Source organism: Biomphalaria glabrata, chromosome 9, assembly GCF_947242115.1.
Source record: "Biomphalaria glabrata chromosome 9, xgBioGlab47.1, whole genome shotgun sequence".
Taxonomy (NCBI): domain Eukaryota; kingdom Metazoa; phylum Mollusca; class Gastropoda; family Planorbidae; genus Biomphalaria; species Biomphalaria glabrata.
This window is the reverse complement of record NC_074719.1, coordinates 34,692,473-34,705,596: the sequence shown is the minus strand read 5'-3', so window position 1 is coordinate 34,705,596 and position 13,124 is coordinate 34,692,473. Positions and strand designations below refer to the sequence as shown.

Sequence of the window (13,124 nt, the reverse complement as noted above, 5' to 3'; positions counted from 1 at the left end):
AATGATTCAATGATAGAATAGGATATTACATAAATGATAGTAATACATAACAATTAAATAATGTGTCAGCGTGTCTAAGTTATGTTTTCAAACATACAACAAAATTAATATGCAAGCCAACCCTAGTCAACTTTCAAACAGACCCATCGACAGAGTATTCTGATGTTTAGATTTGGTTCTGTTGTGCTGCGACATTCCTTTAAACCCTCTTGAAATAATTGGGTCTGCTATCGGTCTAAACTAGTTTATTGTAATTTTAACAGGGCTTTACATTAATGGTTTAAAAGGTGGTTAGTGCCGTAGTTTTGACAGAATAGTATATTGCCTTTTTTTTTAGAACAGGGATGATGAGTGATTGAGTCCAATGCTCAGGCCATTCTTCTGTCTGCCAGATAGTGTTGCAAATCTTAAAAAGTACGCTTATTAGGGTTTCTCTCCCCCGCATATCAAGTTCACCAGGAATGGTTTCAACTCCGGCCGATTTTCCCTTTTTCAGGGCTTTAACTGCTAATGCTACTTCCGAGCGAGGAATAATGTTATCGTGGATGTTGTTTAAAATTATACAAGCTAGGTAAATATTTGTTAATTTCCAATCATAATATGCTTGAGAAATAAGTTAAAAAGAGCTGGAGAGAGGATGCGTTCTTGCCACACTTCTATAAATGCTCTAATATTTCACCAATTGGGTTTTTCAGAAGTACTGAGCTGTTTACATTACATAGGGCGCTGAGGACAGTAATCACTTTTTGTTGTATCTATGTAGAACTTCCTCATCACTTGCAACATACTATCATGCTTAACCCGGTACAACCTTTTTATAGTCTATTAATTGCCACAGTATGTCCATAATGGTGCGCATGCATCTTAGGTGAAAGCGTCCAAGTAGTCTGTATTATACATATGTCTAATATCCATATAGAAAGATTGAGGTAGCCACTGCTTGGTATACATTGATTTTTGTAGGCAGGCGAAGCGATATATTTAGCCAAACTCTCTCCTGGAGGCGTCCAAAGCGCCAATAGCCCTGGCCAGACGGTTATGAACTTTCCTTGAAAGCCCGTGCATCATTTGATGCTATTCTCCTAGATATGTGAAGTGGTTTTCTATGTTAAGGGGCTGTCCATTTACAGTTATCTTGAGGTGAGTAGTTTTTATTAGGTGACTTCTGGAACATGACTTCTGCTTTCCCGAAGTTTATTAATAAAACGAACAAAGCGGCAGCTAATGCAAATTCGTTGACCGCTATCTGTTGATTATGTTCATTGTGAGCTAGCAAGGTGCAATCATCGGCATAGAGAATCTCTGTTATGACCATTTTTTGTGTTTGTATGGGACAGTAGACGTTGAAGTTTGAACATATTGCCGTCTGATCGAAACCTGACATACATGCCTTCGTGCAATTGCAGCATTACAACCAATAAAGATAGCAGAGTAAGAGCAAGTACATCCCTGCTTCACGCCAGTCTCTATTGGGAAGTGACCAGACAGACCTCGTCCACCAAAGAGTGGGTTTGTCGGTCGAGCAGGACTCGTGCAAAGATCTTTCCTATTACTCACATAAGTGTAATGCCTCGATAGTTGCAAAAGTTAGATGTGTCACTTTTTTTAGCTGCCCCCGAATGTGGAAAAAATGCTATTAGTTTTGTGGTGAAATGTCTGTCCATTCGTCCGTCCGTCTCGTTTAGATCTCGTAAACTTGAAAAGATAGTGAAAATCCGACATCACAATATTGTTGTAGCTCTACTCCCGCGCCACACTGATGGTGCGCATCTGAGCACTACTAAACACTGGTAGTAGATGACCTGTTTAGACAGGTAGAGGGACTGTTGCGGAGCCGGCTTAAAGTCACGGGAGTCTGAACAGTCTGGTGCTGAGTGCTGTCCTGTGTGATACTAGGAAACTGTGTGGGAGACCTGGAGCGACACTGGGAAGTGTGTCGGTGGTCTGTTCTGTGTTCTGGTATGAAGTAGGACTCTTAGAACTTAAGACATATTACTCCCTGTGACTTTATAGCAGAAGTCCAAGTCTAACTAGTAACTATTACTATTTGTTGATGCATATAATAAATAAATATATCGTTTACTGTTGCCGACCTGCCTTTCGTTGAGGGCCTGCCTTAGAGTTACAACAATATATTAGATCATTTAAAGTTCTGATACAACGGCTACCTTTTTCTTTTCTGAAAGCGAAAAATCTAATTTAAATCACTTAAGCAAGCTGTTTTTTCATAAAAATACACCACTTTAACAACTATTCACTATTAATAGTAACAAAACACGGGAGGCTCATTGGTAGGGGGGGGGGAAATAACTTTTTTTCAGATTTTAAGCACATTTTTGCAAACGGTTTTAGATTTTTGTCATTTTTTTTTTACATTTGTATTGCTAAGTTATGTAAGTTCTGTTATACTTATAATTATACTAATAAATGTTGTTGTTTTTTAAAGACAAAAAATCATTTCAGTATGCACATAAGTTGGACATAATTTAAAACAACAATTAATAAGACGTTTTTCATATTATCGCGTGAACTATGCAATTATAATAGAGAGAGATTGACCCTTTACAAAACAATTAGATCAATTGTATATTCATTATAAGACATCAGTTAGGCCAGGTTCACATATAACTTCACATTCACTTTCACCTAGCCCTTGGTCTGCTGGACCGCTAGGGCACCACTCAAGATCCATCAACCTTCTTTTGTCTTTTGTTTTTGATAAAATTTCATTCTGATGTTCTTTCTGACAATGTAGATAACTGCCTTTTTACTAGCCAAAGTGGACCACTTCGGGGGCCGATTTTAAGTTTGTTTTTCCACACAAACTTTCTTTGTAACCTTGTTTTAATTTTTTTGTTTAGAATTACACAGTGCATTACTATCTATCAAAAGGAGCTGTAAAGAGCAAACTAGCCATATCAATTGGTTTCTTCGGAAATGTATTTAAAAAGGTAGCTTTTAAGAGGGATTTCAACAAAAGTTATAGTATTTGGACGCATCTGGATTATGATCTGGTGAGTAATCAAAATTGTGAACGACGTCTGTAACTAGGTATCCCCAAAGCATGTTTAGAAAGCTTTATTTTGATTTGATTCTTCATTTTAGTAACTACCATAAGCTTATAACTCAATATAATTATACAAACTGTAAAGCTAAAGCATACTACTGACTCCTACACATACAATACTTAGAGATAGAACAACTCTGACTTATACTCTACAGTCTACACTATGGTTTTTAATGGTAAAAAAACAACATTAAAATTTTTAAAATCGTATTTTTTATGTATGTTTACTAAAATTTATGTAGATAAAAATTATTTCGACTCAAATGTATTTTAAAAAATTGCATTTTTAGTAGAGATTCCATAAGCAGAAAATATGTTTACTAAACTTTAAATCCGTGATTCCTAAAGTGGTCTATATAGACCCCCAGGGGTCCACGAAGACTTCCAAGGGGTCTACGAAAGTGAAAAAATAAATTGGGGGTCTATGAGATGTCCATGGGGGTCTACGATAATGGATTTCATTTCATTTCATTTGTGACTTAAATTTTCACTCCCATTAATGTAATTATTTCCTACACTGATATATGATCTGTACCTTAGTTAATCTTTTAAATATTTATCCTTCTATTCAAAAGAAAAATGTTTGTATTTAATTTTAATACTTATATAAATATCTTAATTTTGTCTACATGTAAGTTATGTTTAACAAAAAGAAATGTAGATTGTACACCGATGATTATTTAAAATTGGGATTCATTCTTTCCTTGTCAAACAAGCGGTTTCCAAAGTGCCTTTTTATGACGATATGAAACTAATTACGCTGGAGGATAATTTGAGACGATGCCACCCTGATAAAAAGATAAAAGTTTGAAAAAGATAAGTTCAGAATAGACCCATAAAATCTCTCTTCAAAATCATAAAGAGGAGATGATGGTTTGTGAACGACTTACAATATCTCTTTATTTATAGCCAAATACGGAAAACACTTTAGGTAAAACCTTGATTTTACCTGCCGTTGAAATAGTTTTAAAAACAGTTTTACACAAACCTACATTTGATATTATTAAACAAATTTCCGTAAGGATCAATAAAACAGTCTTAGTCTTAGTCTTAAAAGCTTCTTATGTAATTCTTTTCAAACATAAACAGTTTGGGATCAGCGGTCTATCCGGCCCTGACAGGATGTAGCGCTGTTTGCTGCAAACTGCCTAAGGGTTGCTGGCTCCTTATTTTTCCTCAGGGTTGACTCACAAAATCCATGTTTATAGTTGCAAGACAGCAGAGGTTTCAATTCAGATATCCTTCTGCTAGGTGGGTAGAAAGCCAAGGCTAATGAGTCCCGCCTGTCCAAGGCTTACTGGTTTTGGTGCTAGTTACTCGCCTTCGCCGCTTCTCATGTTAGTGAAAACAGTTCTGCGGACCCAATATTTGAGCCACACATGAAAGATCATGAAATACAAGAGAAACTGATCTTTGTGAAAAAGTTTACAAGAATCCCTAAAGCAAATTAATTAATTAATATTTAGTGTTTCAAAGACTACTTTATATAACAACAAATTTCTATCTGAAACATAATATCCGTAGCAACGGATGATGAGCCTACAAAAAAAAAAAAAAAAAAAAACACTTCCAGTGTGTTTGATGATTCAAGAAATATATATTTTGTTGTTTTATTTGGTTTAAAAATTTAAATTTTATCAATAAAAATGACATCTGTATAACTTCAAATGCAGCTTTAAATTACTTTTTCACTCTAAGACTCACTACATTTAGAAATTAGTTTTAAAAATGTTGATAAATTTGCAAAAAATGCAATATAAGTTAAGCAGGGGTCTACCGAAAATCAGAAACCATGGCAAGGGGTCTACGAGACAAAAAAGTTTGGGAACCACTGCAGTGTAAATAGAATTTTTGTTTTTTAAACAAACGTGTTATTAAACAAGATTACAAAGCTCTCCCGTATGTAGAATCAAATTTCTAAGCTCTCCCGTTTGTAGAATCTAATTCTAAGCTCTCCCGTTTGTAGAATCCAATTTATAAGATCTCCTGTTTGTAGAATCAAATTTCTAAGCTCTCCCGTTGGTAGAATCAAATGTGTAAGCTCTCCCGTTTGTAGAATTAAATTTGTAAGCTCCCCCGTTGGTAGAATCCAATTTCTCAGCTCTCCTGTATGTAGAATCAAATTTCTAAGCTTTTGAAAAAAAAAGCATTATAGACGTACACTTAATGAATAACAAGTTATTATTTAAAAATCGGAAAATTAAGTAGATCTAATAAGAAGATCTAATAAGAGCTTTGTAAGATATTTTTTAATTCAAAGGTTCATTCTTTGTATATATAGTGAACACCAGTGAAATGTAATTTAACGTCCTTGACATTGCTTTTGTTATCGTTAAAAGCTTTAATTAATTCGTATATTCAAGAGAAAAAAATATAGATTTAATAAGTGATGATATTTTTTTTTTTTATCATTCTAGATATGTAAAAAATTATATGATTACCAAAAACTAAAAGGAAGAAAAATGCGATATCCTGATACATGCCCTTATTATTTTTACGACGATGATGAATATTTGCTTTATTATGATGATGCCATTAGCTTGATTTCGAAGGTAGAGATTTCTTTAAAAAATGTTATTTATTTATATGAAATTCATTATATACATTTTAATGCATACTTTTTTTTTGCCAAGCTTATTTTCAACACTGAAAGTATGAAAGTGCAGCCATAGATTACAAATTTGAATGTGATTTTAAGTCGAGACATTAAATTTCATATACCATTAATGAAAATAACTCCTAGTTCATTTATGTACATAAAATACAAAAAGATAAAATGTTTTCTGTAATATAATGTTTACTACACATTAGTTTCGTAGGTACAATACATTCTCTACAGACTTCGTGTATAAGTGACCACTGTGATCACTGTTGCATAGGGTTAAATAAGTTTTTTATTCCAAGCATGAATTATTTAAAAACTCTTTGAGAACGAATTAGACACAGCCAGTCAAAGAAATTTATTGAACATTGTGACGAACCGTTTTAGCTCACTCAAGATATCACTCAGGTCTAAGCATTTAATTAATTTATTTACTCGCTATTAATCGTCAATTTTATTAATTTAGCCAATCAAGCGCTAAAAACACAGCTACCACCCCTCCAATCCAACCCCACCTCTTTGGCATCGATGTCACATTTTACTATCCCCGCTTTGACACGTGTCACACTAGACTCTTGACAAGAGTACACTCCCTCCATCTATCGTGGCAAACATCCGTTGACCCCCTCCCCCTCTTCCGGGAGCGGCTGGTCACTTCAAAGTGCCCATTCAACTCAACGCCTCGGGCAACGCTGTTCGTCTAGCACTAGCCATTATCATAATATAATCTCCCTTGATGTGCCGAGCTCTGATAATCTCCCCTTCATAATCCACCTGACCACCTGGGATGATTTCCTGGACTTTCAACTCGCGCCTTCGCGCAATGTCTATCTCCCGGAAACTCTCGTCACGGTCAAGCGTGGACCCCTTTTGTCAAAGACGTCAAATAGTCTAGACCACCTTTGCACCTATCTCCCGCCACTCACCCCCCCCCTTGGCTATCCACGTGTATATGGACAAACTTCATCGTCCGATCTCATTCACACTGGAGAGCCCAGAGGGAGCACATCTATCTCTTGCTTGAGCTCTAGACTATTTTCATTCCCTTATTTCACTTTGGATTGGTGGTATGTAACTTAGTAAAGTGCTTGAGAACCATTTTACTTAGTAATGTAAATATATATTTGTGCATTTATTACTACATTATTTGTGTACATATTTGTGCATTCTTATCATGGATAATGTAAGTAGATTACTGTATACTTATATTTTATATCATGACTTTTGTGGCTAAATGTTCAAACCATCTGGACTAGAATTTATTAACAATTCTTACCAGATGTATTTAGCTCTTTAACTATTATTAATTTAACTCTGATATATTAGCGCTCAGCACGAGCCTTTATTATATTATCATTGATTAATTCCTTGGCAGGGAGTTATCAAAGCATTTCTGTAAACATGTCTTATTACTGAGTATGTATTTACTTATGCTCTATGTTTACTTATGTGAGAGCACGGGCGAGTATCACACGTTGATCTCCCCATCTCCTTTCATCTCATTTATCTTAGTGATGTATGTACTTGCTATTCACCGTGATTGGTTAGCGTCACTTATATTACTAATCACATATCACTTATTACTGTTTGTTATTTCCCTTTATGGGAGTCCCCATTATTATTGTTATCTCCCTTGATGGGACACTATATTCATTTGTTAGGTCCCTTTGATAAATATGAAACTAGCTTATGGTTTCTATACACCAGTCTGAAGATGTCCTTCACGGAAAGGCATCTACCTCCCAGTGTTATCATTATGGCTAAGCCGATTATCACATCATATCGTTGCAGCTTTTATCTATAGGCTACACCCGCCTGAAATCTTAGCAACCTAAAGCTGATAGCAGATTTGCTGGCACCAGATCTGTAGACATCAGACCTACTCATCCTTCAAGAGTCCAAGTAACAACGCTAGCCACAGACTCGTCACTGGCTTAACTGATTGGTAGACGCAGCTTAGCTCTGCAACCATACAAGTTGGACTGCACACGGAGCCTGGATCCACTACGCCAGCCCACCAGCAGACACCATCAGTACTAGCCACACCAGTCTCACCAGTGCAGCACAAGGACCAAAAGCTAAGCAACCAGCCTAATGACACTCAGACCACTTGGTTCTAATATCTGATGATGATAGTTCTATATATGTAAATACGCTAGATTCCATACTAGCAACTGTACAGCATTTCACCTTTCATTATCTTATGTTGTATAATAAACTGTACATAAGTTTACATCTAAATATAGTATTTGTTGCCTGCATTATAACGCTGTGCTTGTAGTTTATATGTGCAAGTAAGGATTCTCAAACTATAAAATCCCCTAGACACCCAAAACGGCCAATATCTTAATCCGACTTGTCACAATGGGGGCCTGTCCGGGATTTTCCCAACTAATACTACAAGCACAGCAGGCAACTCCCCAGTATTTTAACTATCATCATTGTTAGAGTACAAGTCTATCGAGTGTCATTTAGAGCTATTTTATTTTCATTTAATTTGTATTGCTGTTATTGTACTTCATTTACAGTTTCTTAAGCACCAAACAAAGGTTAATACCACCTTTCCTGTAACTCTTAAGTAATTGCTTTCAGCAGCTCCATCATCGTCTCCACCTCTTACTCTACCTTCCGCCTTTCCCCTTCATCACCCACCCTCACAATCCTAGCACCCCTCACCACCATGGCCAGTGGCACACGCTCCAAAGCGGACTCTGACATGAAACAAATAATAGCTGAACTCAGAGAACTCGCGGCCGTCATGTATGACGATGAGGCAGAGCAGAAAGAATTTGTGAGGGCACAAATTGATAAGGAGATGGAAGAAAGAAGAAAGGAGAAGGAAAGGAGACATGAAATAGCTATGGAAAGAAAGAGAAGGGAAATAGAAGTAGCCATAGCCAAAGAGAAGGAAATACTAGAAATCAGAGATAGCTATAGGCCGCAGAGTTTGGAGCTGAACAGCACATCCGCAAGACAAGACCAGGAAGCAGAGGAGAGTAAGACCATGGCTCATGTCCCAACTGGGTACACTGCCCAAACGGACACAGAAGTTACTGCTAAGGATGAAATATTCATGCCTGATACCCCTCCTCTCAACAATACCACATTGTCTACTCAGCCCGACCCTCCTGCTCAGTCTAATAGTCTCTGCGATGCCCCAATTCAGCCAATGCCCTCGAGCAAAACCCCACCTAAAAAAGCACCAATCCAACAACCAGCCACGCACGAAAACTGTAATCGCCCAGCATGTAAGCCTCGTCATAACCAGAACGAAGCCCACCGTGACTGTAACAACAGCACGCGTGGCGACAAACCTAACCAAGCCTACCATGACTGCAACAACAGCATGCGTAGCCGCAAATCTAACCGCAACCGCCAAAAGCAGCAGGCCCCACAGACCATTTCAGTAATGACCTCGGTCCTCAAACCCTCTGTGACTAATCAGCAAACACAGACTGATAGAACAGCGGGCGACCCATACGTCATATCAACACTGACTGTGGCCCCTGAACCCACTTCTCTTGGCCTAACGGAAACGGAAGTCCTACCGTTACTTCCTCAACCTGTCTCATCTCCCCCTGGGATAGAGACCATTCTGGTAAATGGGCGGTACGTCCGATCCTTATTTGACACAGGCTGTGCGGTAAGTTCAGTTATCTGCAAAGCACTGGTTGACCCAGCTGATCTCACAGATAGAACTGTGACGATTCAGTCCATTGACCGTGAGATCCCTCCAAAGGTTCTTCCTATTGCTAGGGTCCACGTAGAGTGCAAGTACGTGCATGGTACCATTGAGGCAGTTGTCATGGAATCGCCAGTGTATGACTTCATTCTAGGCTCCAGGTACATACCTCTAGGAGTTGTCAATAAACCATACTTCTCTCTGCCCGTTGGTAGAACGACAAAGCAGAAAGGTGGCAGCAACCAGCCGGTTGGAAGCCCTGGTCGCCACTCTAACAAATCCTTTACTGGCTCCTCAGCCAAGCTCAAGCCGCGCCACCCTGGCACTGACACTGCCGGGAAATCACGAGGTAAGCGTAATAACTACACTCGTGAAGGTCCGTTTAACTCCTGCTCCTCAGCAATCAAACCGCTCATCCCTGGCACTGGCACTGCCAGGAAGTCACAGAGGAAAGTGAACTTTCACTCTCGTGAAAGTGGGCCTCATCACGGCTCCACCCACACTATAAGGCCACTCTTCCCTGACATTGACCGTGTCTGGAAAATTAGAGGTAAGCCGATCAATCGCACTCACGAAGAAACGCCTCACTATGGCTTTAGAGATAAGCCCCGTCCAACATACGCGCATTGGGCCCTCCGCCATAACGTCCATCCCACTTACTGGTCTGCCCCAAGAAGGAGATGTACCCAGTCCTATCTACCCGGCCTATTTCCCCAGGTTTCCAGAATTGCCCCTTCCACGTGGCAATCCGCCTGCGGACAGAACATAGGCGACAGCGGTCCCTTAGGACGGACACCCCTCTGGACCTTGGCAACCTCTTAACTACTGGGAAAATTTTCTTAAATGCTACGACCGACAGTAGACGAAACTTGAGTGATATCAACGTGAGCACTTTATAGATCTTTTAACCAAGACCTATCTTACGCGGGGAGGGTTGTGACGAACCGTTTTAGCTCACTCAAGATATCACTCAGGTCTAAGCATTTAATTAATTTATTTACTCGCTATTAATCGTCAATTTTATTAATTTAGCCAATCAAGCGCTAAAAACACAGCTACCACCCCTCCAATCCAACCCCACCCCTTTGGCATCGATGTCACATTTTACTATCCCCGCTTTGACACGTGTCACACTAGACTCTTGACAAGAGTACACTCCCTCCATCTATCGTGGCAAACATCCGTTGACCCCCTCCCCCTCTTCCGGGAGCGGCTGGTCACTTCAAAGTGCCCATTCAACTCAACGCCTCGGGCAACGCTGTTCGTCTAGCACTAGCCATTATCATAATATAATCTCCCTTGATGTGCCGAGCTCTGATAATCTCCCCTTCATAATCCACCTGACCACCTGGGATGATTTCCTGGACTTTCAACTCGCGCCTTCGCGCAATGTCTATCTCCCGGAAACTCTCGTCACGGTCAAGCGTGGACCCCTTTTGTCAAAGACGTCAAATAGTCTAGACCACCTTTGCACCTATCTCCCGCCACTCACCCCCCCCCCCTTGGCTATCCACGTGTATATGGACAAACTTCATCGTCCGATCTCATTCACACTGGAGAGCCCAGAGGGAGCACATCTATCTCTTGCTTGAGCTCTAGACTATTTTCATTCCCTTATTTCACTTTGGATTGGTGGTATGTAACTTAGTAAAGTGCTTGAGAACCATTTTACTTAGTAATGTAAATATATATTTGTGCATTTATTACTACATTATTTGTGTACATATTTGTGCATTCTTATCATGGATAATGTAAGTAGATTACTGTATACTTATATTTTATATCATGACTTTTGTGGCTAAATGTTCAAACCATCTGGACTAGAATTTATTAACAATTCTTACCAGATGTATTTAGCTCTTTAACTATTATTAATTTAACTCTGATATATTAGCGCTCAGCACGAGCCTTTATTATATTATCATTGATTAATTCCTTGGCAGGGAGTTATCAAAGCATTTCTGTAAACATGTCTTATTACTGAGTATGTATTTACTTATGCTCTATGTTTACTTATGTGAGAGCACGGGCGAGTATCACACGTTGATCTCCCCTTCTCCTTTCATCTCATTTATCTTAGTGATGTATGTACTTGCTATTCACCGTGATTGGTTAGCGTCACTTATATTACTAATCACATATCACTTATTACTGTTTGTTATTTCCCTTTATGGGAGTCCCCATTATTATTGTTATCTCCCTTGATGGGACACTATATTCATTTGTTAGGTCCCTTTGATAAATATGAAACTAGCTTATGGTTTCTATACACCAGTCTGAAGATGTCCTTCACGGAAAGGCATCTACCTCCCAGTGTTATCATTATGGCTAAGCCGATTATCACATCATATCGTTGCAGCTTTTATCTATAGGCTACACCCGCCTGAAATCTTAGCAACCTAAAGCTGATAGCAGATTTGCTGGCACCAGATCTGTAGACATCAGACCTACTCATCCTTCAAGAGTCCAAGTAACAACGCTAGCCACAGACTCGTCACTGGCTTAACTGATTGGTAGACGCAGCTTAGCTCTGCAACCATACAAGTTGGACTGCACACGGAGCCTGGATCCACTACGCCAGCCCACCAGCAGACACCATCAGTACTAGCCACACCAGTCTCACCAGTGCAGCACAAGGACCAAAAGCTAAGCAACCAGCCTAATGACACTCAGACCACTTGGTTCTAATATCTGATGATGATAGTTCTATATATGTAAATACGCTAGATTCCATACTAGCAACTGTACAGCATTTCACCTTTCATTATCTTATGTTGTATAATAAACTGTACATAAGTTTACATCTAAATATAGTATTTGTTGCCTGCATTATAACGCTGTGCTTGTAGTTTATATGTGCAAGTAAGGATTCTCAAACTATAAAATCCCCTAGACACCCAAAACGGCCAATATCTTAATCCGACTTGTCACAAACATAGATATTAAGTTTTTAGTAGATGGGACAAAGATGTAGATTATCTTTAACTCTGAAGTAACATCCGAAACATGCAAACATTTTAGAAACATACTAACACATTTTTATAGCGCCTATTATTAAACTGCTTTGGCAATAAATGTTTATTAATGGACTTTAATTTCAAAAAAGTTTAAAAATTCAAACTTCTTGTAAAGTGATGGTCATTTTTTATTTGAAGTGTGGCACCATTTTTTCACTAGAAATTGAAATCCAAAAAAATACAAACTGTCAGGTAATGTTCTATACTGCCTGATAAGTCATACACCGGACAGTATCAGATACAATCTGTTTAATGAAGAGGGAATATTGTTTGTTAAAATGTACTTTAAGCTCTTCATTAATGCTCATTCCGAGAAGTTAAGTTCCCTTTGTGTCTTCAATCGACCGATCATCTTAATATTGATTGATTATCCATTGAACTATTACTATATTCAGAGTTCCCTTCAAATTTATTTACAACTGCATTATAGGGCGTATAAAAGTTCAACATTATTCAACACCGTATAGTTTTTGACAGTTAGATTGTTCTGAATTTACAAATTGTGAAAATTGCCTTCGACTAATTTTTAGCTTGATTAATTGTAATAGCATTCAATTATTGAAACAAGTATTTTGCATAGGCTCTGTCCAGTTTCTACTTTTACTGAAGACATAATTATGAGCAAACTGTAACAATATATTTATTGGGGTTTTGGGGCTAAGCTTATAATAAAGATTTCCCCCTACTTGAAAATTCAGAATCTGCTAGTTACTACTACTTTCCAATATTTTGTTTCGCAAGAAGGAAAACAAATTT

General features: G+C 38.4%; 2 protein-coding genes across 3 annotated transcripts in view; both read left to right on the top strand.

The window, feature by feature from the left end:
* Nucleotides 1–13,124, top strand: part of LOC106065433 (oviduct-specific glycoprotein-like) — a 40,205-nt gene that overhangs the window by 23,738 nt on the left and 3,343 nt on the right. Inside the window, exons 7-8 of the mRNA XM_013224242.2 lie at nucleotides 2,862–3,014; nucleotides 5,485–5,619. Of these exons, the coding sequence (XP_013079696.2) occupies nucleotides 2,862–3,014; nucleotides 5,485–5,619 (288 nt within the window). The remainder of the gene's footprint in view (nucleotides 1–2,861; nucleotides 3,015–5,484; nucleotides 5,620–13,124) is intronic.
* Nucleotides 6,199–12,265, top strand: LOC129928244 (uncharacterized). Of its 2 annotated transcripts, none has more exons than XR_008779826.1 (2): nucleotides 6,199–10,986; nucleotides 11,711–12,265. XR_008779826.1 is itself a non-coding variant. In XM_056041722.1 (2 exons), exon 2 carries the CDS (start codon nucleotides 8,350–8,352, stop codon nucleotides 10,171–10,173), a length of 1,824 nt encoding a protein of 607 aa, XP_055897697.1. In that variant the 5' UTR covers nucleotides 6,199–6,736; nucleotides 7,461–8,349; the 3' UTR covers nucleotides 10,174–12,265. The 2 variants fall into 2 exon arrangements, 1 of the variants encoding a protein (XP_055897697.1); XM_056041722.1 differs by having other exon boundaries at nucleotides 6,199–6,736; nucleotides 7,461–12,265.

Bases quoted from the DNA above. Each gene is read 5' to 3' on its own strand.
- LOC129928244 (XM_056041722.1), top strand. From the start codon at position 8,350: ATGGCCAGTGGCACACGCTCCAAAGCGGACTCTGACATGAAACAAATA.